Consider the following 25886-nt stretch of genomic DNA (forward strand, 5'->3'; position numbering starts at 1 on the left):
GAAGTCTGTCTATAAATCCGTCAATATTAATAATTAATTTTTCTTTTTCTTTCATTTAAACATATTTTTTGCTTCCATTTCCCTCTGCTCAGCTACACTCACTGGTCACGTTAGTTAGCACAGAGACTGATACTAATCTGTTTTTTATGGTTTTTTTATTGCTGTCATGGTTTCACATGTAGATACTGAATTGAAAAAGGGGCAAAAAAATTGGGCAGAAAATAAGAAATGCCAAATAAGAAACGGCAAAAACATTGGTTGCCTAGCAAACATGTAGTCACTTTTTAACCACCCTTATTTATCGATAAGGTAAGTTAACAAAAGATATGATAACGGATAATGTACCATGGTAATCTTAATCATAGCAGAGCTAAAAAATGCTGTAATCATGTGATCTCTGTTTACAATAATATACGGATACCGTAAATATGAAAATGGATTTGATTGGTTATCACATTCACAATAGGTATTGTGTTACGTTACAAAGGGAATGTTTTTATAACATTGTGAACAAAGAGATGGCTCTTTATGAAACCAATCATAGAACTCGTGACAATCAATAAAATTAGACGGGCTTGGTCAATTGTTAGAAAAAAACTTCACCTTTCAGTGAGGAAAGCCATAGAGATTTTTGAAATAAAAGACAAGTCATAAGGCAAGTTTACCAATTTATTATTTTTATTTTTCTTTCTTTTTCTCTTCGTTTATTTGTTTTTTTGTCTTTAGTAAAAACTTAAGAACATCTGAGGTCTTAAATAATTTTTTGAGCTATGGATATTCAACAAGAAAGTTTAATCGATTTTCCTGTGTTTTAAAACTCCCAAAGCAATAGAGAAAGTGAATTATTTTCATCTTTCGATTTATAGCATTGTTTTGCAGGGATGTCCAGTTTGTGTATTCTCAGGTTTTTGTAAAAGTATACAAGAATACGGTTAATAAAGCTAATTAAGCAGCGACAATGATTTTAAAATTGTTTCAAGAGTTTTGTAGACTATCACTATCTGGAACTTGTTAAGAAACAAAACATTGTTTGGCATAGGTAAAACGTTTAAATAGTAAAAAAGTATATTATATTTCTTACGTATTTAAAGCTAGCAAAAAAAGTATTTTATAACAAAGAGAGCATCTCATCGTACTACACCGGTGAAACAAACTTTCCATTTTACTAAAATTGGATCATAGCTGGTTTTACTGCGAAACAAAAGTTCATTATTTTGATATGATTCAACATTTTGACGGAGAACTTACTCTAACCGTCTCTTATCATATAATTTAAGCTTTTCTCGCAACTTAATTGGCTAATCTGCACGAAATATATGCTGTATTTTGTTTTTCAACCGAGAAAAGAGTGCAGTTTTTACTTATATAGAGTGCAAAAAGCTTATATTCTTCCTTTCATTGGCTGATTTAGCGTGCAAAAAGCTTATATTTTTTCCTTGATTGGTTGAAAATTCGTAGGAAAAGCCTATTATGTTCTTAAAAACGAAAACGGTCAGTGAATCGGTGAATTTATTTTCACAAATATTCATTTTATGATTCGCAAATTTTGTTTTGTTTCAATAGTCATTAAATAGTCATTAATCATAGATCACGCGCTCCCCACCGGCTATGAGAAAAAACAGTCAACTTAAAAGAATAATATTATAGCACGACGATGGAGTTCTGTGTTATTTGGCTTAACAATAATAATTTATTCTTTTAAAAATTAATAGTTTTTATTTCCATTCAGCGTGACATGAACAAATAAATTCATGAATACAAATTAAATAAATTATCTTGCAGTGATTTTAGTGGCCCCCATAACAATGCTTGTTAATATCGCGAACATAATTAAGCAGTGTGCAACCGACTATGTGAAATTAACATCATATAAGACCGAGTACATGATAAACAAGTTATCGCACATGCCCTCAAAAAGTATCAGCTGATATTTTTTTTCATTTTTTAGTTCTCGTATATTTCACTCGCCTAAAGGCTCATGAAATATGTAACAAGAACATAAAAACACTCAAAAAATATTGCCGATACTTTTCTCGGCACTGTGCGATAACTAGTACATATACCTTTTTGAACTGAACAATGAAATATTAAAGCATGTCCATTATGCAGAATTGTAAAATAACGTTATGAAAAATATTCGCCCATACAAATTTCAAACTTAGTTCGTGAGAAGAGTACTAGGTACAAAGTACAATAACTGCGTTGTCATTATCTCGTGACAAATGTTACGTAAGAAAGCAAATCAACACTTATATATGTTTACATTCCAGACAACTTCTTTTATTTGTATTGAATTTTGTTCTATTTTGTTTATGCTTAGTCTGTTTGGTCTAAGTTGACGTTGAAAATAAAACAAAAGTACAAACTTATTGTCATTGTTGTTGTCATGACGGGTTATAGAAACTGTAATTATAGGATATTGGAAAATGAAATGGCAAGTTTCAATAAAATAGCGAAAGTTCGGTCAAGTATAGATTTTGATAAGAGAAATCGATACAGAAAGTACAAAAACTGACTCATGCCATCTTATGATAAGCTGTGTGCAATTAAACAAATAAACACTTGAATAGATATAAATTTCAAACAAAAAGTCGCCCTATTTATTGCTTAGCAAAAATAGAGTACCAAAAATCCTTTTTAACCCTCTCAGAGTGGTATGTATTGACTATTACTCAAAAATACCCCTTATATTTAAAAGAAATTCTTATCTTAAAAACATTAAACTCTTAACACAACTATATTTCGTCAAGGGGATTAATTTTGTTTTGTATTTATTAACCCGACTTCCCGATTTTTTCGGATTTTCTTCGAAAATTAAAAAAGAAAAAATATTTTAAATAACGAGTTTGCCTATCATTAAAAATTAAAGGAATTAAATTTAAAGCAGGTACCAGTGCATCCATTTTGTATCAAGTTTAGTCGCACTTGGAAAAGAATATTAAAAGTTATGGAGGGGAGCAGAGTTAAAAACTGGTACTGTATTTTCACATACGTTCCAAAAAAAATTAGTTGATGACAAAAACGTTGTGTAAGATAGTGTGAAAAATTAAAAAATGATGACTCATTGTCATCTTATGACAATGGTTATGACAAGATGTGTAACTAAATAAATAAACACTTGAACATATTTGCATTACAAACTTCTCCTTTCTTAGCATATACGAAGAAAGAGCACGTACTTCTATTGAAAATTGAAAATTTGTATTATATCATTAACGTATATTATTTAATATTATTTTTTATCCCATGTATAAGAAAATTAAAAAAGCTTGAAACCGTAAATGTTTAAATGGCTGGTGTCATTGTGATCAAATAAACATTTGATCACAATGCGTATAATGAATATACGTCATTATATGGTCAAGTAGACGAAAGTGATAGCGATAAGTTGTCAGGGTAACCGAAAAAAAGTAATAGTGATAGATTGTTTTTTTTAATTACAGAGATTGGGGACTTGGATTCAATCGTAAAAAGCCTAAATAATAGAAGCGAGCGTTCAATGAAAACAATAAGGTAAGTTTTCTGACAGATAAATGCAAAATAGGTGTGTACTAAAAAAGATAAAAATTATTTTTGAATTATACGAAGGAGTGTGTTTACGCTAGATGATTTTACGCATAGACAATATCGTGGTCTAATACACGAAACTAAAAACAAAACATATTCAATTACAGCCATTATTGGCTTTTACGTAAGTAAAGCGATATGAACTTTAAACATATCATGTGGTCAGGTAGACGAAAGTAAAAAGAGTTAAAAATATTATATAAAACAAATAATTAAGCTAACGACCCATCCCAAGCACACTCGTCGGTATGATAATTGTTTATAGGAACATTCGTCTAAAAAGTTAATTTCACAGCACCTAACCTCTCCCATGTTCTGGTTTTATTTAGCTTGCATGGGTGCGCACTCTTCTCGTAGTATTCTCTGTGACGATGAAGGTCGGACTGACTTGTGGCATGGTTCCAAATGGTCTGCCGTCTTTCGTTTGTAGTTTTCTTCCACCGTGAACACAAGAATAATTTAATTTGTAGTACTAAATCTCCAGTTTCATAATTTTCGTTAATTCTTTTTGTGGAGTCGTAATAACAGCTTGACTATCTCTAACCATAGTCACTCTAACATAGACATCAACAAAATTATTTATTTGTATGTCTCTAATTTTGTTTTCAATATCAACATAGCAACCACTTTTGTTCCTTTTCTTGTAAATACAATCCACAAAGTTTGTTGCTTTAGCAATCAATTGAATTAGCAATCAGTTTTGAAACAACAATTGGAAAAAGGTATAAACATAACGGAATTGATGAATTATTGTTTAGCTGGAGTTTAAAACTCTAAATTTGGAAAATTAATAAACAAACGGAAAAGAATAGTAACACGACTATCTCCGTTTTTTCTCGTCAAGAAAATGAAAAAGCAGTTCCATCGTACATTTTCTTTTGCGAATATTTTACTAACCTCGCAAAAAAGAAATTAAGCCCTTGTTTAGTCAATAGAACGGTATTCAAGTGCACCTTTGAGGTAAAAACCGGCGTCACCTACCCGCAGTCTATATATTCCTGAAAAGAATCTTGGTATTGCTTTTACTCTAACCTACCGCTTTGACACATCTATGTTTACTGCCATGCTCAGTGATTAATGTCTACTATATAATGACAACATATGCTACAATCAATTACTTTTAGTCATGTTTTCACTTGTACACATAGACGAGTATAGTCCCATGACACCCATCCGAAATACTTGACTGCCAAATGTGTGCGTAACATTACTACATCGTTTTCTTTTGCTACTTGCAAACGACATACGAGATCGTTCTCTACTAATACTAGCGAGATTTTATACAAATAAGCAAATGCTACCTTATTTATTAACTTACCAGAACTGTTCATTGCAGCACTTCTTTTATTTACAACTGGGTCAAAATGAGCTACTCCCATGGATTATTAGCAGAACAAGGGCAGTAAGCATCAGTGACTGCTACCTGCTGGTATATTTTCCTGTTTACGAGCATACAAACACCTTTCGCCGTGTTTCTCGCCCCGAGACATTCACGTAAACAGACGCGTCGCTCAGATCATAGTTCAGTCCTGTAGGACGCAGTTAAAGTCTGTTGTGTTCTAGTTAAAGAATAGCATGAGAAAGATTTTCTTGTGAAAGTTCTAAGCAACTTAGTAGTCATGTGATTAGATTTACGTCGTTTAGAGAAAAAAAACGCTTACGTAAACACGAAAAGAAATATGATTGGTTATTATAATTACAATACCTTTTATATTACACCATGACTATATAAATAATTTGTTTTATGTTGAACAAAAGAATAATTATATATGTAATCAATGTTGCATGACGATTACCAATAAGACAACATAATATATTTTAGGGTTGGTTTGTCATAAACTTTTAGATTTCAGCGAAGAAAGTTCAACAGCTTTTAACGTTAGCACGTTTTTTAACAAAAGATAAATATATATTTATATACAAATATTTATATAAAAAATCTGTTTCACGGGTGAGTTTAGTCAGTTGTTCTCCATCTATTTTGATAAAATCTTATTGACTGATAATTTCGATGTTAAGTCTCCTTGTTTCTTCAAAGTTTCTTTTTTGTTTTTTTCAGCCGAACAGCATTTAACGTTGAAAGAATATCAGGAAAGGACATATAATTACATATATATATAAAAGAAATCTGTTACACTGGTGAGTTTAGTCACTTCTTCATCTTTTTTAGTAATTTTTTTTTTGAAATATTATTGAAGTGATATTTTCGATTTTTTACTGCTGTTGTCTGTTTTTCATGTTGTGTTTTTTTGGTTTCCTTATTTCCTTGTCTTTTTATTTTGCTTTCTTGCATTAAGTTTGTTCACTTGCATTTTTGTCATCCATAAAACAGATAGAATGTTGATGTAAGAATTGTCAGTCTGACTCAGGTTTTTCTTAACCTTTTATTTTAAAATTAATCACAGCGATCTAGTAGCAAATGTTCCTAATTTTTTTAATACAGAGACTCATATGTGAGTTTCCTATAAACATGTTTCAACGAGGTTGACGGTGATGGCTACTAAAAATATAGCTTGCAAAAAAAATTAGAAATGTAACCTTAAATGAGCAATAAAAGTGGAGTTGATGACAAAAACTTTGGTGAAGTATAGAACTTGGCAAGAGAGTGTAAAAAAGTAAATAATGATGACTCATGTTCTTCTCATGACAAGTTGTGTGTAATTAAATAAATAAATACTTGAAAATATTTGCATTCCAAAATACACTTTTGTAACAAAAACTCTCCTTCGTTGACGTTTTTAGTACTAATACTTTTAGTACTAATATAAAGGAATTTAATACATATACTACAATGCTTTAAAAACGCTCGGCTGTGTATCTTTAGGGGCGTCCAATTTAGAACTGGAGATGAAGGTTTAAGAAAGAAACTTTTGATAAAATTTTACAATTTTAATTTATCTCTATCATTACATTATATTAAAAGTTAGTGCAGCATTTATCATATCTTATTTCTTCCTTATGTTTAAAGTGGGCTTCATGAATATCATTATTAAACAGCCCCAAACTCGTCCCCAGCGCTTTTTGTGTCTTTTTTTTAACGAACAGACAAAAGTTGCTGGGACGAGTTTGAAACAGCTATTTAAAGAAAAAGGTGGTGGTCTTATTAGATGAGCGTTTATTAAAAGAAAATACTGAAAGGACAAAACAATAAATTGAGAAAGAATTTAAGTAAACGTAGCGAGCGTTTATCCAGAGCATTACAGTAAAGAAGATAATTATAACCATGGATTTAATTAAAACCATGGATTTTGTTGTTTACAAAAGTAGAGCGATATGAACTTTGGACATATCATCTGAGGTAGACGAAAGTGATAGCGATAGGAGAATGAGAGTAATTAAATAAAAATGGACGTGTATTGATTTATTGACGTCAAATGTTAAAATGGAAATAAATAAAAGACATTAAAATACAATCGTGCATTTCGGCCTTTATGTAAGTTAAGCCAGTTCGACTTCCTAACCTCCTGACTAGGAGCAACCTCGTTCCCAGGGCATCTTGTATCTTTTTGACATCACTTTTTATTGTTTACTGAAACCTTCTTCGGTGAAGAGACTATTTAAAGCTAGTCCACGGATTTGTTTGCCCTTTTTACACCGCATTGCGTGTGTCTTGCTACTTGCCGTACTATTTTGCGTAACAGACAGACGTAGACGGGTATTAATAATATAGATTAGTCGTGGATAAAGCTATATATTCCATAGATTTAAGTTTGCAATTATGTCTATGCAGAACGACCTTATTTGTAATTAGATATAATCATTAATAATATATAATTGCATGTTATTTTTGTATGTAAGAATATTTCTTCTACAAAAGCGACTATAAAAAACATCCCCCCAAAAACGTCCATTTACATTCTTGATTGGTTAGAACAAATCACGTTACAAAATTAAAGTCATTTCACTTGCTAGGAATTTCATTGTCTGCCAATTTAATCTTACTGGCGGGTTGTGTAACTACAATGAATGTAAATACTTTGTCACAAATTTATGTTGGGACATATTCACGTTTCCTATTTTGTTTAAATCTTTTTCATTGAATTAACAAACGTTTTATGATAAGAAACAACAAATTAAAAAAAAATTCTGCACGTGGTTTCTTCCACGGGTTTAAAAATTAGTACATTACTACGCTAGTTCTAGTCTGTCTGTAACAAGCAAAGTAGATGTGTTGTTTTTGATTAAAAAAATAGCCGTAGCAACATTTCACATTTGCCAATTTATATTGTTTAAATAACACTTGGGGCATGAAGAAAAAAATCCGGTAAATTCGGACTTGCTATGGATTCCAATTGTTTTGTCAAATGAAGAAATTATCTACAATTAAATCCATGATAAAATGTCTGTTCCGCCTGTAAGTGCAGTTTTGCAGACTTGATTCATCCGTGCTTCGTCGGCGTTCACCTCCGCATTAGTTAAGAACTGCATGGCTGGATTTCTTGTGTAAGACCTGGTTACCAACGACGAAGGGGTCAGGCAAAAGAGATTCATGTCTACGTAGTTCTTTTAACTAAGTCAGGAGTCGGTGAATTAGCTAGGATGGTAAGGTTGGCTATTAATAGGCTTGCTAATGGATAAAAAGTGTTTGACCAAGACGGAAATCTATCGACGTTTTGTCCGATGAACGTTCTAAACGAGCTAAGGACATCTCCGAACAAACTGGAAATGTGGCAAGCATTTTGTCTGACGAGTCTCCAAAAATTATTTCGAAGGTTGCCATCGCACGTGTTTTATGCGTGTGCCAAGGCATGCGCGTACGATCGCACGCCTCTTCTGAAAAAGCCTGTTATTTTTAATTTACAATCAAATATTCTCGTCGTCAACTTAATTTGTGTGAGAAAAATCAATTTCAGGTATTTATTCACTTTCTTTGAAGCCAGTATACACCCCCATTCGGACCTGGATATTCTCTACGTATCCTAGACACGACACAAGATTGTATCACCCGACGAACACCTTTTCCCAAGTGGTTATGAACAAACCAATAGAATTGGCGGTATGCCGCATATCGATAAGATCTAAAAATATCATCCTCAAAAAAGATTAGAAGCAAGAGTGCTAGCGACTTATTTGTTAGAAACTTCGTCCTTTTTTTAAGTCTACGGCTTTCCTGATTGTGAATAGCGACTATCGCTGTCCACAAAGTGTTGTTTAAAATCACAACAGCGTTGAAATCTTCGTGCTCTGTTATACATTTCTTATCAAAAACACAACAGAAACCTTATACCCAGGCGCTCATTTATAATACAACCAAAAGAAAAATGTGAGGTCAAATTTTACAGGTAGCGTAGCTGGAAGTAATTTATAGTGTCCACCTCGTTACAGCATAAACAGTCAACAGCTATAGGCATCCTTTCGCACTTTTGCACATAGGCACCACTCACTGATCTGGTGGGTCTGCTTCATTGTCATTATAAGAGGGAATTTTTTGTTTGTTATTGAGTCGTTCTGGCTCAAACTAAAATTCAATTATGTTTACATTTCTGTTTGTGAACATGATTGATAATTGTAAAAAAATTCTATTCGAAATATCATTAACATTTTTTCGTTATTTCTCTAACTGCATGCGCCAATCTCTACACGGGGTAAATCAATGAATACGTCATTGCATAAATTGCGCATATTAATGTTTTTACCCAGTCCTTTTCCGCTTTCGAAGTTCAGTAAAGATTAGGATTGAGAATGGCATAGTCAAGTAAACAAATTCAGTTTAAACTTAAGCTGGATTTCCATCAGTGCGAGTTCTCTTATCGCTCTGGCTTTTTTTGACCCATTGATTTTTTTTCGCACTGGTGGAAATTCCAGAGCGACAATTTTTTTGCTCTTATCGCCCAATTTCAGTGCGATAGTTAGAGCGACAATTATCACAAAGTTTTAATATTTATCGCTCTGAGTTTTCGCCCGAAAGTGCAACTTCAACGAAATATCGAATGTCGTTTTAAAGAAATTAAATAGATTCTATTGAAGTGTAACTTCAGCACATGCTTACACGTGTTGAGCACAAGAAATAGTTTGTGTTATGAAGCGAGCAGTGTTGTAAAACAAGTTTTTATTAAATGGGAAAAACAAATAGGTGCAACTTAAAGGGAAGATGAGTACTTAGCAGTGGCTGTTCGAAATTTTATTATGTCTATACGACAAAAGTTGCAAAAGAGTATCGAGAAAAAAGATCGAGTGGCAATTGCTTGGAGGAAAGTTGAGGATGAATTAGGATGCGAAAAGGGTAAAGTTTATCCTTTTTCGTCAGTTCAATGCGCTATATTTTTGCGCTGTTAAACCGTGAGCGTATTCAGCTTCTTCTATTACTTAATTAGAAAAAATGTTTTTTAAATTCAACTGTTTTAAGGTTAAGCTTTTCAAAGATGGGACAACTTAAAAAAGATACAGCAAGGAAAGGAATAACCTAAGAAGGAAATTTGCATTGGGATCAGGTTTGGCTGACGTTGAATCGTGTGTCAAATTTTAAAGGAATACTCTTTTTTGTCTTGGCTTGATAAGTATTCAAATTAGAGACACAAAATCAAATATAACGGCTCCGGAGGATGAGGAGGATATTGATTCTTATTCGGAGGCGGCGGTTGAAATTATTTAAATAACAAGAATGACCCTACAACAAAATCACCAAGTTTGGCCAAGATGACAACTATTGCCCTCATTGTGCAATTTCACTTCTTAAAGCAGTTGATTATGCACTCCTTTCAATTCTCTTTCTCTATAAATTTGACGAACACGAGAAAATGGCGATTTTCTTCGTCTCTTTTTTTTACTATTAAGGCCACAGCTTCTTCTTTTTTCTGAACTGTCTGCCATCTTGAAATGCGTGTGTTCACATAAGAAAATTTCGCACAAATAATAATATGAATAATAATTTGAAACTCATTTAGAGCGTAGAACTCCTGTCGCACTAAAATTTTGTGTAATTTTAGAGCTATAGGAAGATTCGCTCTAATGGAAACCCACCTTTATGAAAGACAATTTTGGTTGTATTTAAATACTTTTTTCTTTACTTTTCCATGTAACTAATATCAAGTTTTGATTTTTTACCGGGCAGTACCTTTATAACGCGTAAAAACCTTTTTGAAAAATTTTGCGCAACTTCGGTTTAACCCTATTCGGTCTGGTGGGGGGGTGACGGTTTTTTTAATAACTCCTGATTGCTTTCTTATATGGCTATGATACTTACTGAGTTTCACCATTTATCTATTAGACACCTGCATGCTAAATTGTTAGGTCCCATACCTTTCAGAGGCTTTGATATTGGCCATTACTCGAAACTACCCCTAAAATCTCTATGAAATCCTTATAATGGGGAAAATATAGTAACTCCTGTTAGGATAATCCTTAGAACTTGAAACTTGCAAGCTTTGTTTCATCAAGAAGAATCATTTTGAATAATTTTAACACGTGACTATTCCGATTTCCCGATTTTGTCGATTTTACCCGAAAATCCGGAAAAAATGGATTGTCGGGCAATTTTTGGCAATTTTTTATTAGATCCATGTAAAAACCGGAAGATATGTTAAAAGAATTTTATTTAGCTTTCAGAAACTTCAAACAGAATGTAAAAATTCGCTCTAGAACAAAAGTAATTATTTTTTAAGCAGATAGTGGCATTTTTAACAATTTTCAAGCCTCTGATGACGTCACAGAAAATGTGCTGACGCAAGCAAACATTTTTTGCCACCATTTTGTTCCTTTTATGACGTACTATAAGTGTGCCAAGTTTGATTCAATTTGAACAATCTTATGAAAAGTTATTGAGGGGGGGCGGAATCCGCCCCCCCCCCCCCCCCGGTCATAGTATGTTCGAAAAACCCCGGACCGAATAGGGTTAAATAATTTTATTTTGCTTTATGATCATTTTTATCATTTACCAGTCAGCTATTTCAGGTTAACTGTCTATAAGTTTTTTTTATCACAAATATTTATGTGGTTTACTTGCGAAGGTTTATTTTAATCACATGCGTCATCTGTAAAGAGTACTCACCAGACCACAGACATTTATGTCAACATTCTTTGATCTCTTTAATAAAAGCCGTATTCTATTTGTCTGCTTGCACGCGAGAAAAAAAGTCGTGTTGCGGAAACACGAAATGCGAACAGTATAATAACTATTAAATAGTATTATTGTAGTTTTATTTATTTTTCGAATTTTTATTAGACACCTTTTGAATTTTCATCAAATTTTGTGTTGGACGTGATAAAAAAGGGAAAGTGAACAGAGATGTCTGCTTTTTGTCGCAAACAGCGCTGGTTAATTAATCAAGTTTTGAATGTAGGTAATCCCCAGTTACCTAGGGTGGAGCAGCTGATGCCAGTTGCGTCTAAAAGATTTTCCTTTTTTAGCCTCACACTCAAAAGTGCAATGCAATGGCTTCGCTAATTTTATAACGGATTGACGGCAGTCTAAAAGGCTTTAACGTCTTGACGTAACGTCGATAAAGTTAACAAATTAGACATAACGGTTTTAGCGGCTTCAAAAGAAAATGAAAACAACCCATTCTTCTTATACACTGTCACCATATTATGATAAAGGATTAAATAAGTAAATTAGTTCTCTCGAAGTGTGCTTATTACTACAAACTAGTCGTTATCCCGTGAAAAAATTCACAAGAATTCATCTGCCAGGAATATCCACGAAAATATTCCCGTCACCATTTGCAGCTACCATTTGACACAGTGAATATCCTAATATAGACTAGTCGTTAACCCATAAAAAACACACGAGGTGTCCCGTCTTTAAGTTACACGTTACTTTGTGTGCCCGTAACACGATATGTTTTTTGCGACATGCACGCAGAATATGGCTGTTGTTAATTACACTTGTTGGCATTCCGTGGAAAAATCCAAGAACCACCGGCGATTCAATATAACACCAAATATATTAATCATGTATTTAAAGATGTTATCTAGATAAGAAGATTAAATTGGCTGGGGCACTTGGAAAGAATGGAGGAGGATAATTGGGTAAGAAAGTGTAGAGACTTGATAGTTCCTGGGGCAAAGCCCAGAGGCAGACCGAGAAAGACTTGGCAGGAGGTTATAAGGACAGACTTGATAGAGAGGAAGTTGAGTTTAGATCTAACACAGTCTAGATCAGATTGGAAGAGGGTCATTAATATACCCCGTCCAACCCATGCTAGCATGGAAAACAGACGTTAAGCCGAGAATGATGATGATAATGATTATGATGCCATAATAATAGAATTTTATGACTAACTGTATCGAATGCTGTGCTGAGATCAATAAGGTTTGAAATATTTCTTGACTTAACTGAATGATTGCATGATCAGTTGACTGGCCTGCTTGATAGCCAAATGTCTTATTATACTCGCACTATGTCGAAATTTAAGTTTATGTATATTTTTAAAAGCCTTGGGCTGTTTTCCTTACTGATAGCGTTTCGTAAATAGACTGTGGTAACACATGGGTGTTAAAGCACAAGCTGGAGTGTTTCCATTCAGACTGAAGAAGTAAAGAGGGGTAGAGTGGAGCAAAATTCGAAAACGTACTTCAAATTACAATCTTATCTTTTGTTTTTTCAAACCAATCAAAAATCAGTTATACAAAACTTTAACCCGCAAAATTATATCTTAAAAACAAATTAGGACCTGTGAAGTCTTAAATTGTAAAGAATTCGTTAAATAGTCTCCCTTTTTTAATATTATTGTAAGAGAAAGTAAAAAAATGTGATCTCACATTTCAGATCTCACAAACAAATAAAGCAATACGGTAAAATTAAAAATAGCCATTTTGCAAATTGTTTATCGGTGTATTACAACCTATATACTGAATAACTAAGTGAGTAGTATTAAAACTATGATTTTTTTCGTAGAAACAACGAACAAACGCACTAATAAACATTATATGTAGAAACAGAAGAAACGTTCTGTTAAGAGCATTTTTGAAGAAAGAACGTCAACGCGGGTGTGTTGTTGTTCTTTTAATTAATTGATCTAATGTTGCTACAGGACACAAAATAACAAATGCAATGTATCTCTATCGACTTTGTTGCGATAGGCGAATTTCCATGAATTTCTAGTAATTTTGTTGATAAACAGTATGAAAATTATAACTTCTATTGATATTTCTTGAATAGAAATTGAAATTATCTTATAGATATTATAGTCATGGCAACGGCAGTACCTCCAACAGGATCTTCTCACCACGCATTGATCACTAACAATGAATATCAAATTAAATTGGTCACGCTTCTCAATGAATGTTGTGACCACTTACGTGAAATTTTACATGATCCTGCCCGTGGCAACATGCCAAGAGATAAGAAACAATTATATCTGTCATTAAAACAATATAAGAAACATTTAAACCATTTGAAAAGAGATCAGCTGGAAATCGTTTTTCCACAAGATAAGGAAACAGATTCGGGATTGTTTGACATCACTATTTTATGTGACGTTCTAATTAATTGTTGTCACGGTATACAAGCACCAATTGGTGGATGGAGGACCAGAAAACCGCAACCAAATGATTTCAGTGTCGGTGCTGACATCATTCGAATCAGAAATGAGCGCAATAATGTTATGCATGGAAGAGCAATGAGTTCAGCACAATATAATCAGCTATGGAATGCCATAGAAGGTATATTAAGAAGACTCGGATACGACATAACAAAAATTAAAGATTTGAAATCTGGTTGCTTGAATGACTTAGACTTATTTAAGATCAAAATTATCAAAGCAGATACTGAAATTTTAAATTTCAATGTTAACAATAATAAAGACAGTATTCAGCAAAACGAAGATGGTATTAAACAAAATCAAGGTGACATTAAAGCAAGTAAAAACAGTATTCAGCAGAACGAAGATGGTATTAAACAAAATCAAGGTGACATTAAAGCAAATAAAGACAATATTCAGAAAAACAAAGGTGGTATTAAAGAGAATAAAGATAATTATAACCGATTAGCAGCCGAAGTGGAAATAGTAAAGCAAACTATCTCTTCATCATCATGTGATCAGAAGAGTTCTCAGTTGGAAGAAACTATAAGAGAACAACCCAGGTGTGTAATTCTTTTTCTATATTGTTCCATCATTAAATTGATTCTGTCAACTTAACATAAAAGGCAAATATGGTAAAGTAAATAAATTTTCATTCAATTAAATTCCAATTTATCTTGGTGTAACTAAATCACTTTTCTGTAATGATTTCAATGCATAGGAGAGTCATAAGCGATAAGACTACAGCAGATTGAAATCATGACAGCACTGATTGAAATAAATACTAAAATGTAAAGTAAATAAAAACAAAGACAACATAAAGTAAAATCTAAATAACTTAAAGAATGGACTTATATATATTCAAGTTGATGTAAAAAAACCCAAAACGGAGTTAGGAACATTCAAAACGATTATGAAAGATTGAAAGACGGAATGGGAATAGTAAAGTCCTTTGTTGTCATCGTGTCGTTCAAAAACTTGTCATTTAAAACGGCCTAGAAAGAAGATACCTTTCTTTCAAAAAATAAGATTTTATCGTTTTTAGGACAATATTTCATACAGTTACTTATTATTCTAATTTATATTTTAATGTTTATTTTAGCTATATACTATTAAAAAATTTCCGGGGAGATTTTCTAATACAATTTGAAGATGGCTGCTCGCAGTGGTCTATGAAAAGTGTACAAGTCATCATTACTGAAAATTTTGCGATACAATCAATAGAACTTCATGTCGACAACGATTACATTGTGGAAGAAGAAGAAGGGAAACTAATCCTGATTATTTACAATCACATTGCCGAATTTATTAATGGGTTATCAGTTACGTTAGTTGACAGTGAAAGTAAAACTCAATTGATTCCAATTAAAGGTGAGTAAATTTAGATAATGTATTCTATCCAGAAAGACTTCACAGTGCTCTTTTTTACGGAAAAAATGAATAAGGAGTTGGAACAATAAAAACAAAGCAGAACAAAAAAATGCATTACTAACTAATGTAGATGTGCATGAGGGCAGAGCAAAAGTAAAACAAGTTGGGAAAGCTATATTTACAAGTAGAACAAATTTAATCTTAAGGGTTTACTTAAAATATTATTCGAACCATAAAAAAACAATGTCAAGATTTTGTTAGAATAGCAATCATTTCAACGATGCAAGCCACTTACCTCGACAAAAGTTTTACTTTGGCTATGCGAACGCAAAAATATATAAAAATTATTGCAAAGATTCTTGAAAAATAACGTTTAGTATTCTACACAGAAAATTTAACGTCTCTAGCGCGTTGTTTTGTACAGCACTTTAGATTAAAATTGTTTAAGTAGAAATGTTGCAAAGTAAAATAATTTTTTTAATTAGATATTGCACTGGTCCGAGCACATATGTGTACAACCAGCTATTTTGATGTTAGAACCCACAACAGTGGAAGAATATCTGAACAGATAAAATGCATTGTAGGAGCAGAAAGAGAAGAAACAAATATTGAATTTATATGTGGTGGTAGCCTGCAAACAATGGAACCTGAGGAGTACGAAGCATTTGAAAGAGATTACATCCAGCGTTATTTCACCGTCAATGGTAAATGCATGGAAGAACCCCTCCAAATTCCACCCCCAATGCCAAACGTCACACATTCCTTATTCGCACAAAAGATAAAGGATGTTATAATCGAATTACAACATCATATGTGTACAATATTTACTCATTATAGCACGAAGGAACATATTCGATTTCTAAAACTGGATAAAGAATTTTCTTTGAGTTTGGAAAGCACAATTACTGATAACAAAAGAATTCTACTTGTGTTGCCAAATTATATCGTCAACATTAGATATACAGAAACAACCGACGCAGTAAGAATACAAGATGAAGTCAAAGCAGGCGAAGAAGACTTGAAGGAGCTTTCTATCATCATTAAAAAATATTTTAAAAATGGTCACCTGACAATGGTAAATGTTGTAGCTGCACCACATTTTGCAGATATCGAAAATATCCACCTTTGTGTTGACTGCAACTTACTCTCCAAAACAACTTTGGCTGAGGATAAAAATATGACGAAGTTCTTTTCAAATATTTTGCAAAGCTCACAAGTACAAAATAATGTTCAGGACAACAAGGAACGGTATATCAACATAGTTGGTAAAGTCATGTGTTTTATGGCTACAAGAAAAGCACTCTATTCTGTTCCTTCACTCAGTAACAACGTCCACGAACAAATAAGCTCGTTAATACTTTCTCCACAGCAACTCCGTCATTTATACAACAACTCTTTAAAAAAAATTATAATCGGTCCTCTAGGCAGTGGTAAGACAGTGCTAGCTTTAGCACATTTGGAAATAGCTTACGAGCGCTCTGAGAATAGATCGATCATATACTATGTTATTTGGGACGGCAACACATTGCTGAAACGGGATATTGTCAATCTTACTAAAAGATTTAATTACAAAGCCGCTGTCGAAGTTGTTGTAAAGGATACTGTCGAGTTAGCTAAGGATTTGAAAATGAATGAAGTGCCAACACCATACCAGCTATTAGAGTCATTGGTTAAGAAACATGTTGACCAAAACCTGCATCTAATAATTGATGAATTAAATGGAGAGTTCTTTAACAAGGAAGAATCATCTTTGCTTAAACACTATCTGGAAACTGAAGACAAATTAAATAACTCCTTCATCATTTTTTTCCCACAATCTATTGAGAAACATAGAACATTAATTTCACACCAAAGAGTCACAATACATGACAAGTACAAGTATGAAGAAACAGGAATGAAAGTATTAAAACTTAACAGAGCAATGAGAACAACCCGGATAATCTTTCAGTTTTTAAAGGCTTTTGAAAATGAAGTAGAACAAGACAAGGTAACAATGAAGCTTCCCGATCAGGAATCAAAAGGTGGAATGTCCACCAAAACAAATATCGAAAAAATACTGAATTTCTTTTCCAAAATTTGGAAAAAACAACCACAACAGCGGCAAGAGCCACAACGGCGACAACAACAGCAGCAGCAGCAGCAGCAGCAGCAACCACCACCACCACCACCACAACAACAACAACAACAAGGACAAACTACCAGTAGCAATGTCACGCCGATAATAAAAGGAGAAGAAGAAGTATTTGAAACACCGGTTGATATTGATGTCATTGCAGCTTCCATACAAGATGGGGATCTTTCGGGTAATGTTAGAATTGACACTTCATTGAAATTTAATACAGCTGATTCAATCGGTCATAATATTGAAGGAACAAAACCGTTATTGATACATCCGGCAAATACTCCAACAACAGACAAAGAGTTTATACCAATGTTAGCACTTGTTTTACAAGATGTATGTTTGCATCGTGCCACTAAACGTTTGTTCATCTATAACACAATACCTCAAAAAGCTATTTTTCATAGATTACTAAGACTATTAAAGATTGATTTTTTTCACTACGACAAGTACACTGACTGGAAAGTTTTAAATTGTGATGATATCATAGTTAAAAATCTCTTGCAGAGTCAAAATTATAACATGCTCACTACTATTGAGGGAAGTCGTGGAGTTGAAGCAGCCGAATGCATCTGTATAATTGAAAGCAATGATTGCAAGTTAAAACATTTGACGTTAGAAGCAATGTCCAGAGCGACACAAAAACTGGTCCTTGTTTCAGCGTCCAACGTCTACCAATCGGATACAGTAAAATCATCAACTGGTCATATCATCAGTAAACTGTTAACTGAACATCTGGTTGAATACAATGTAGAAGTCTCAAACGATGAAGATACAGAAATACCGTTCACAAAGTCTATGGAAAGTAACAATAAAATAGTTTTTAACATAAAACCACAATATTGGAAATTCAAAGAAATGATAAAAGATTTGGAACATATTGGTTTTCAGGTGACGGATGAACGCCTAAATGCGCATGAGATCGTTAGGAAAAAGTAAGTAAAATTTTTAAACAATAGAGAACAAATTCTCTTTTGAATAGTTCTTAAAAAAATTTAAATTCAGTGATTCATATTAAAGAATTGCATGGTAAGGGTTGTGTTATATTAAAATAAAAAAACCCCACGAGATGACCAAAGTGTGATCATTCCCAATCCTCTCTCCTTTCTTTTGTGAAATTTGTTCTAGAGAGGCAAAAAAATCACGACATATGTGTCAGGGCCTATTCTGTACTTAATAAAAACATTGTAAGAGTTTTCTGATGTTAAAAATGTTAACCTGCTGCTAAGCATGAAAATAAAAAAAAATTATTAGACAAAATTTTGATCATCTTATAATTTATTTTATTAAGTAAGGTCATTAGTTTTGTTAAATAATATGATATAAATGCAATATTAATAATTTTAGCCTTTATCCTCCTGGAAAAGTGAGCAATATAATTTGCTCATATTTGTCACGTAAATCATGCATATTGAGATGGCAAAAGGACGCTAATAAATACACCGTTAGAAGACAAGAAAGTAAAAATTCAACCTGGAATAACTTAGCAACTGACATTTCTTGCAATCAATACATCGTTGATGACATGGTATTTGGTGAAACGTGCAAGTTTTGTGTTGTTGCTAAAAATCATCTTGGTGTATCTGATGACAGCATTGTGTCTTATCGTCACGAGTAAGATTATATTCAAGTCCTATTCAAAACATTTTATAGCCATGTGTTAAAAAGTATGTCAGGCTTGAGAAATATTAACATGTGCTCAATTTTTTTAGACTTCCAAACGTCAAGGGTGTCCAATTTGAAGGTAAGAGAAATAGTTATCGTTTTATCAGCATAATTTTAAGCAAGAAAATCACCACAACACTCTTTGTCACAAAATAGGCATTAAAAAATTAGCGTGACAAAATAAGTGTTGACTAATTGTGTGATTTAAAAAAATTAACATTTATTAAAAAATTTTGTTGTTCATGTTGTTATTTACCTGTTACAAAAAGAATGCGGAATAGTTAAATATTTGCTTTCTTCGTTACCCATATTACAACAAACAAATTATTCTAATTATTTATTACACACTTAATTTATTACTGTACTTATACCATGGGACACGCAAAGTCAATTTAATGACACTATTGTCTGAAACGAATTTAGTCCTAGAACCTTTTAAGAATTTTTTTTCATCTGGTGTTGCTTTTAAAACAGATCTTTACTAAAAACGTAAGAGGTTATTAGACGTTTTTGTTTTCCTTTTGTAAAATTTCGACAATGTTTTGTTTCTCGGTCATATGACATTAATTAAGAGAAACTAAGTGTTATCAAGTGAAAATAAAGCTACTCTGCACATTGGTAATATATATCCTAAAAGGAGGCTTTGGAGTAACAAAACATCAAAGGCAAAAATAGTTCCGCTAAAATGTAGTGCGTTGATGTTGCTGTGGTGTCATAGACCAAACTAAACTCGCTTGTTTCTGTCATGATATTATTTATATTTTGTGACGATGACTAAACAAATAAGTCATAATACTTTTAAGAAAAGAAAAATAATCAATCAGTGTGTTTTTCTTGCTATATATGAATACGTGACAACAAAATAAAAAGCTTATCATGTAGTTTACATAATAAATTGTACGCATGTTCGTAAAAATTTACAAATCAACGTTGTTTGTTACGCACGCTGTCAATAAAAGTGATACAAAACTTCTCACTTGGTATTAATAAAGTTTTCAAGCTTTGTCAATAGAAAAAATTTTGTTCAAATATTGCCATTAATTTTATTACTATCGCGTGGTTGCTCGATTTATTCAAATCATTTGTTTAGCATAGATTATTAATAATTTAAAAGTAATACATATTTTCTGCATAATTTCTGGTGTAGTTTAGCCTAGTTAGCTAAGCTTTTTTCTCGGATATCTAATTCAGTTTTTCTCAAACGAAAGTTTAGACGCAAACAAGTGTCAGAGCAATTCCCTTAAATTTAAATTCAAACCACGCATTATTTATGGCTATATCGTACTTTGCTGGGCATAGTTAAAGAAGCAAAGATAAACTGCTCAACAAGTGTATGCAAAGTGAGAACGTCCTTTTGAGACCTACATTTACCTGCAAAAGGGATATTTTTACGAAGCGAATTGGGAATAGCGAATTCGGCGGCTAATTACCAGCGAAATATCTATTTGATTTTCACGGGAAACAAAAAAAACATGTGACCAATTTAACATTCTGAGTGTAAGCACTTTTTCTGGTATTAAAAACCGGATAGTTATTTTGAATTCTAAATAAACAGTTTTCTTATTGGTTAAAAGATATTTTATAAAATATTTCTACTTTTCGGGGAAGAGAATTTTTCAAAGCAAAATCAAAACAAACAAAACTTTGCATGCTCAGATATATTTAGTTGGCGAACTCGTTTAGCAATACAAACAATGAGGCTGAGGAAAAGAAAACAAAATAAGAACATCGGCAAGACTAAAACACCAATTTTCTCTCTACTCCCGAGAGAAATACATTTGACAAAAAGAAATTTTAGCAGAATCAATCGCAAATGTTTTTATGAATCTTTGAAATGAATAACAAAATAAAAACTACTTTTACCGGTACATGTTATAATAAGGAACATTTCAGGCTGTAACGAATATAAGCGTATATTTTGTAAATGTACCTTCAAGCTTCAAGTTTACTCCAATACAACACCAAAGCTTGCTGACATACCAAATTTCACACCAAGTTTAAAAAAACTATTCCCTTTTGCCTTTCCTTTTTGAACTCGTAGCTAGCTCTCGGTCATACTTAAATTTCGCAAAATAATTTGAAAGTTGATCACTTTGTGCAAAGTTGGACAATGTTGTATGATGCAAATTCTCCCTGTAAGTCGCTTGGCGCACTATTTACTGTAAAACTCTTATAACGACTACAGCCTCGTTTCTATGTTATATGGACTTTGCAGAGGGAAAAGCCTGTTATTCAAGTTAGTAATGAAAAGCCTTGTTTTCAAGTTACTCACATTTGAAAAATATTGCTAATAGTAACCACCCGGTGAGAAAAAACAAACAATCATAAGCAAATCAAATTCTGCGTAAAATTTAGACTGATTTTTTCTTTCCTTGTTCTGATTAGAACGAACAAACTCCCCAAATTTATAGTGTAGCGTGTGAGTCTGAGTTAGTGTTAGGCAGTTGATTTTGATATTTAAAGCGCATATTTTGTAAATATACATCATAGATTCAATTTTACTCGAACACAAACTCTAAAGATGGCTTAACATACCGATTTTTGCACCAAGTTCGGAAACACTATTTACATTTACCTTTCGTTTTTGAACACATGGCTCTCAGCCATACTTAAATTTTGCTGAATACTTTTCAAGCAAGATGCCTCGTACCACTTTACTGTTCCATGCAAAGTGGCTTTCCTGAAGTTGATCACTTTGTACAAAGTTTGTCAATGTTATATGATGCGATTTCTCACTGTAACTCGCATGGCGTACTATTAACAGCAAAACTCTTAGAAACGACTACAGCCTCGTTTCTATGTGATTTGATTTTTGTAAAAATTACATTAGAAATTTGCAGAGGGAAAGCCTGTTTTTTAAGTTAGTTACAATATAGTAATGAATAACCTCATTTTCAAGTTTCCCACATTTTTTAAAAATTATTGCTAATACAAACCATCCGGCGGGAAAAAAACAATCATAAGCAAATCAAAAGTCATTTCATCGTAAAATTTAGACTCGGTTGGTTTTTTGTTTTAACAATAATTTTTTCCTAAAGCTGTTGAGTTTGAATTTTTGCAATATCTAAGGCTCGTGCACTTTTTTGTTCTTATAAAGAAACCCGCACAGTTTTTAACCGATCGCGTGTCAGAGAAACATCTTTGAAATGTTCGTGCAGACGAAATCGAATATATTGAGTACAGTCATTCTATTTTTATCACTATATCATACTCAACCAAAACGAATATGTTTAATTCAGCAAATAATGTTGATAAAATCTGATCTTGTGAGGTTAAAGAAAATTTAATTTTGATAAAAGCAGCAGCTAGTTTTTATTATACATTATTTTTATTCATGAGAAACCCGTTTACAATTAATGGAGTATTTACTAAGAGCTGTGTACCTAAGTCTCGTGTTCTTTAGAACTTGTTCTTATAAAAAACCGATCGCGTGTCAGAGAAACAATCTTTAAAATATTCGTGCAGACGAAATCGAATATATTGAGTACAGTAGTTCTATTTTTATCACTATATCATACTCAACCAAAACGAATATGTTTCATTCAACAAATAATGTTGATAGGTCGTGTGAGGTGAGAGAAAATTTAATTTTGATAAAAGCAGTAGCTAGTTTTTATTATACATTATTTTTATTCATGAGAAGTCTGTTCACAATTAACGGAGTATTTACTAAGAGCTGTGTAATTTTAATTTTTTTTTAGAATTTAAAATTAAAAAACTAACAAACTCTTTTTGCGTGCTTGAGATTATGCTCTGTCTTGCAATTTTCTCCATACAATCTGAAAAAGCGTTATTTGTTCAATATTAATATTTAGTGAAGTTTTTTCTTTGTTCGTAAGAAACTAAATAAAGTCATGGAATAAGCATACTAGCCAGCCTCGGTTTTAGGGATTCATCGCCGTCTTCCCACATGCCATATAGATAAAAAAATCCCTGGAACCGAGAGTGCTAGATTAGACAATAATAATATTTGGAAAAATATTTCCTTTGTTTTAAAAAGCTAATTGAAGATTCATGAAATAAGCAGACGATCCAGCCTCGTTTCCAGATCTAGCCCAGATTTATCTTTTTGTTATTTTCCGGCATAAGAAATAGATAAAAAATCCCTGGGGACGAAAGTGCTAGACTAGGTTGGTTTATAAAAACGCATTATGTTATCGTAGTAATTGAAGGAATAGCTATATTTACTTCCGAGATTTTTATTAAAAATGTCATGTGAAATTATTTTAACAGGCGAAAAATTTTATAGTCTCGACATTAACTGAAACATTTCCGTGGTTCATACAAGTAGAATAATTTTCTCCTGATGCAAATTATCCTATACATGATGACGTCAAAATATTAATATTAACTTAAATAAAAATAAATTATTACTATATTTTTTGTTTCTGTGTTTTCACAATTACTTTTTTTTGTTTAATACATTATAAAATGTTTTACAATAAAAAAAAGTATTTAGTGATGTCATAAGTTTTTCGTTATCATGTTTCATTAATTTATAAATTTATAATTTTTATTCATTTATTATTTTATTTTTAGATATCGTGAAAATTATTTACACTAACGATATCGAGCAACTGAAAAAATTACTATCTATTCATCCAAACATCGTTCACATGAGAGATGAATATAAACACACACCATTGATGTGGACAGTATGTAACACGGACAATACATCAATGGTGGAAATACTCATCTCATATGGAAGTGATGTTTGGGCGGAAGATAGTGTGAAACACAACAGTTATCATTACGCTGCATATGATGGTCGTCACACAATATTAGATATGTTATGTCGACATGATGTAACAAACATCAACCGTGGAAATGTTCACAACAGCACACCATTATATGTTGCTTCAACCCGTGGTGACATCTCATGTGTTGATGTTTTGTTACGTCATGAAAATATTGATGTGACGATCGAAGATAAATATGGAAGAACGGCTTATGATCGTGCTGGAAAATGGAATGAACAAAACCGGGAAATAATAAGACAAAAAATAAAAGAATACGAAGTAAGTTATTAAGTTGATTTAATAAATTAGAAAGAAGAATAAATTTGTATTTTATTTTAAGTTGAAAATAATAAGGATTAAATAAATGTTTAAATAAATATTTAGGTATGGAATGTTTTTATTTTTTTAAATTTTGGTGCGAAGAAATTAAAAGTTAATAAATTAGAAAGAAGAATGAATTTTTTATTTCTTTTAATTTGATAATAATGATGATAAATGAAAGTTAAAAAACGAATGAAATGATTTGCAATAATAAAAGGATGGATGATTTTTATTTGAGTGGAGTAAACTAATTAACAAATTGAAGGATATAATGAATTCAAATTTAAGAAACTTAAGAATAAAATGTTGAATGTCAAAAATATTTTTTTATAACAAATTGGATAAAATGAATAAAATACTTAAGAATAAAATGTTAAGGTTGTCAAGTAGATTATTGTGACAGTCCAAAGTGGAAAGTATTTTTAATAAAAAATAGTGAATAATTATAGCTGTTAACAATTCTGACAGCATTAATTTTTATGTATGTAATAATAATGAGAGGAGATACTGTAAGAGATAAGTATATATTATAACGAAATTAAAAATAATAAATTTTATAAGAGAAAAAGAAGAAGTAAAAATACAATTTCGTACCCAGACTGTTTTTATTTTACATCTTCTGAAATTGATTGTTATTATTGTTAGCATGAATTAAATATTATAGATGTTAAAATATTTAAAATAAAAGATATTTAAAACATTCAAAAAATAAGAATGCCACGATGTTAAACTTTTTTCGTAATCCGAAATTATTTTGTTCTTTGCACAGCGATTGTACAAATTTCGCGTTATAAAAGGATTTTATGAACAAATTGACAGATTGTCTCTCATTTAGAAGACATGGCCATGACGATGGCTGTTCTAATACTTAAGTAGCTATACTTTAAAAGAACAAATCTTTTTATCTTTCAGGACAGGACGAAGTAAATATTTCAAATGATTTTGTTTTGAAAAACAACAATCAGTTTGTGAGGTGAGACGATACTTTATAGAATTGGATATATTTATCTTTTGTTATTTCTATTTTTAACTTTCTTTCATGAAATTTATTTATTTTTTAGATGAGGAACGAGTCCATTTTTTAGTTTTATTTATATTGTAATAAATTTATTTGTAGTAAAACGTACTGAAACATTTTTCTGTTCGATTTTTATCAAGCCTTGTTTCGTTTATATTTCATTCAGGAAGCGACACATGTCAAAGGTCACGTGTTTTTTTAAACTGTCTCAAACTTGCCGCATGGTGCAATGTAGAGTAAATCTTATTTATTACAAACGTGAACTGATATACTTTCTCAACCTCGTCCCCAAGTCTTGTTAGGCCTTTTATATTTTGAAGGCCCTGGCTGATCACGTGACGACAGAATACCCACGTATAGTGGGTATTTTGAAAATAATTATAAAAATATAAACAAGCAGTCGAGAAAAAAATAAAAGAACTGACAGAATTATTTAGAATGGTTAAAATAACATTGATAAGAAAAAAATATATATATATTTTATTATAAATATTTTTATCTAAATATTTTTATATAAATATTTTTTACATTGTAAAAAATATTTTTATTTACTTATAATAATATTATTTAATGTATAAAAAAAACTGTTAATAAATATTGTATAATATATTAAACATTCACACTTG

General features: G+C 31.9%; 1 protein-coding gene and 1 long non-coding RNA gene across 6 annotated transcripts; one reads left to right on the forward strand and one right to left on the reverse strand.

Moving 5' to 3' along the window:
- The first annotated feature begins 459 nt into the window (after positions 1 to 459).
- On the forward strand, positions 460 to 25886 carry LOC130629069 (uncharacterized). 5 transcript variants are annotated; one of them, XM_057442183.1, is made up of 11 exons: positions 460 to 3513; positions 5627 to 5706; positions 13403 to 13494; positions 13687 to 14590; positions 15130 to 15398; positions 15884 to 18452; positions 18865 to 19131; positions 19230 to 19261; positions 23722 to 24200; positions 25155 to 25215; positions 25304 to 25886. In XM_057442183.1, the coding sequence occupies exons 4-10, from the start codon at positions 13698 to 13700 to the stop codon at positions 25167 to 25169; spliced, it is 4524 nt and encodes a 1507-aa protein (XP_057298166.1). In that variant the 5' UTR covers positions 460 to 3513; positions 5627 to 5706; positions 13403 to 13494; positions 13687 to 13697; the 3' UTR covers positions 25170 to 25215; positions 25304 to 25886. The 5 variants fall into 5 exon arrangements, with proteins under 5 accessions (XP_057298166.1, XP_057298174.1, XP_057298182.1 ...); XM_057442170.1 differs by lacking the exon at positions 460 to 3513 and adding an exon at positions 5392 to 5518; XM_057442191.1 differs by lacking the exon at positions 13403 to 13494.
- LOC130629101 (uncharacterized) lies at positions 2978 to 5336 on the reverse strand. Its single transcript, XR_008981907.1, has 2 exons — positions 5273 to 5336; positions 2978 to 5126 (listed from the first exon to the last, which is right to left on the reverse strand). It is a non-coding gene; the product is annotated as an uncharacterized LOC130629101 (long non-coding RNA).

This window comes from Hydractinia symbiolongicarpus, chromosome 2, assembly GCF_029227915.1.
Source record: "Hydractinia symbiolongicarpus strain clone_291-10 chromosome 2, HSymV2.1, whole genome shotgun sequence".
NCBI lineage: Eukaryota > Metazoa > Cnidaria > Hydrozoa > Anthoathecata > Hydractiniidae > Hydractinia > Hydractinia symbiolongicarpus.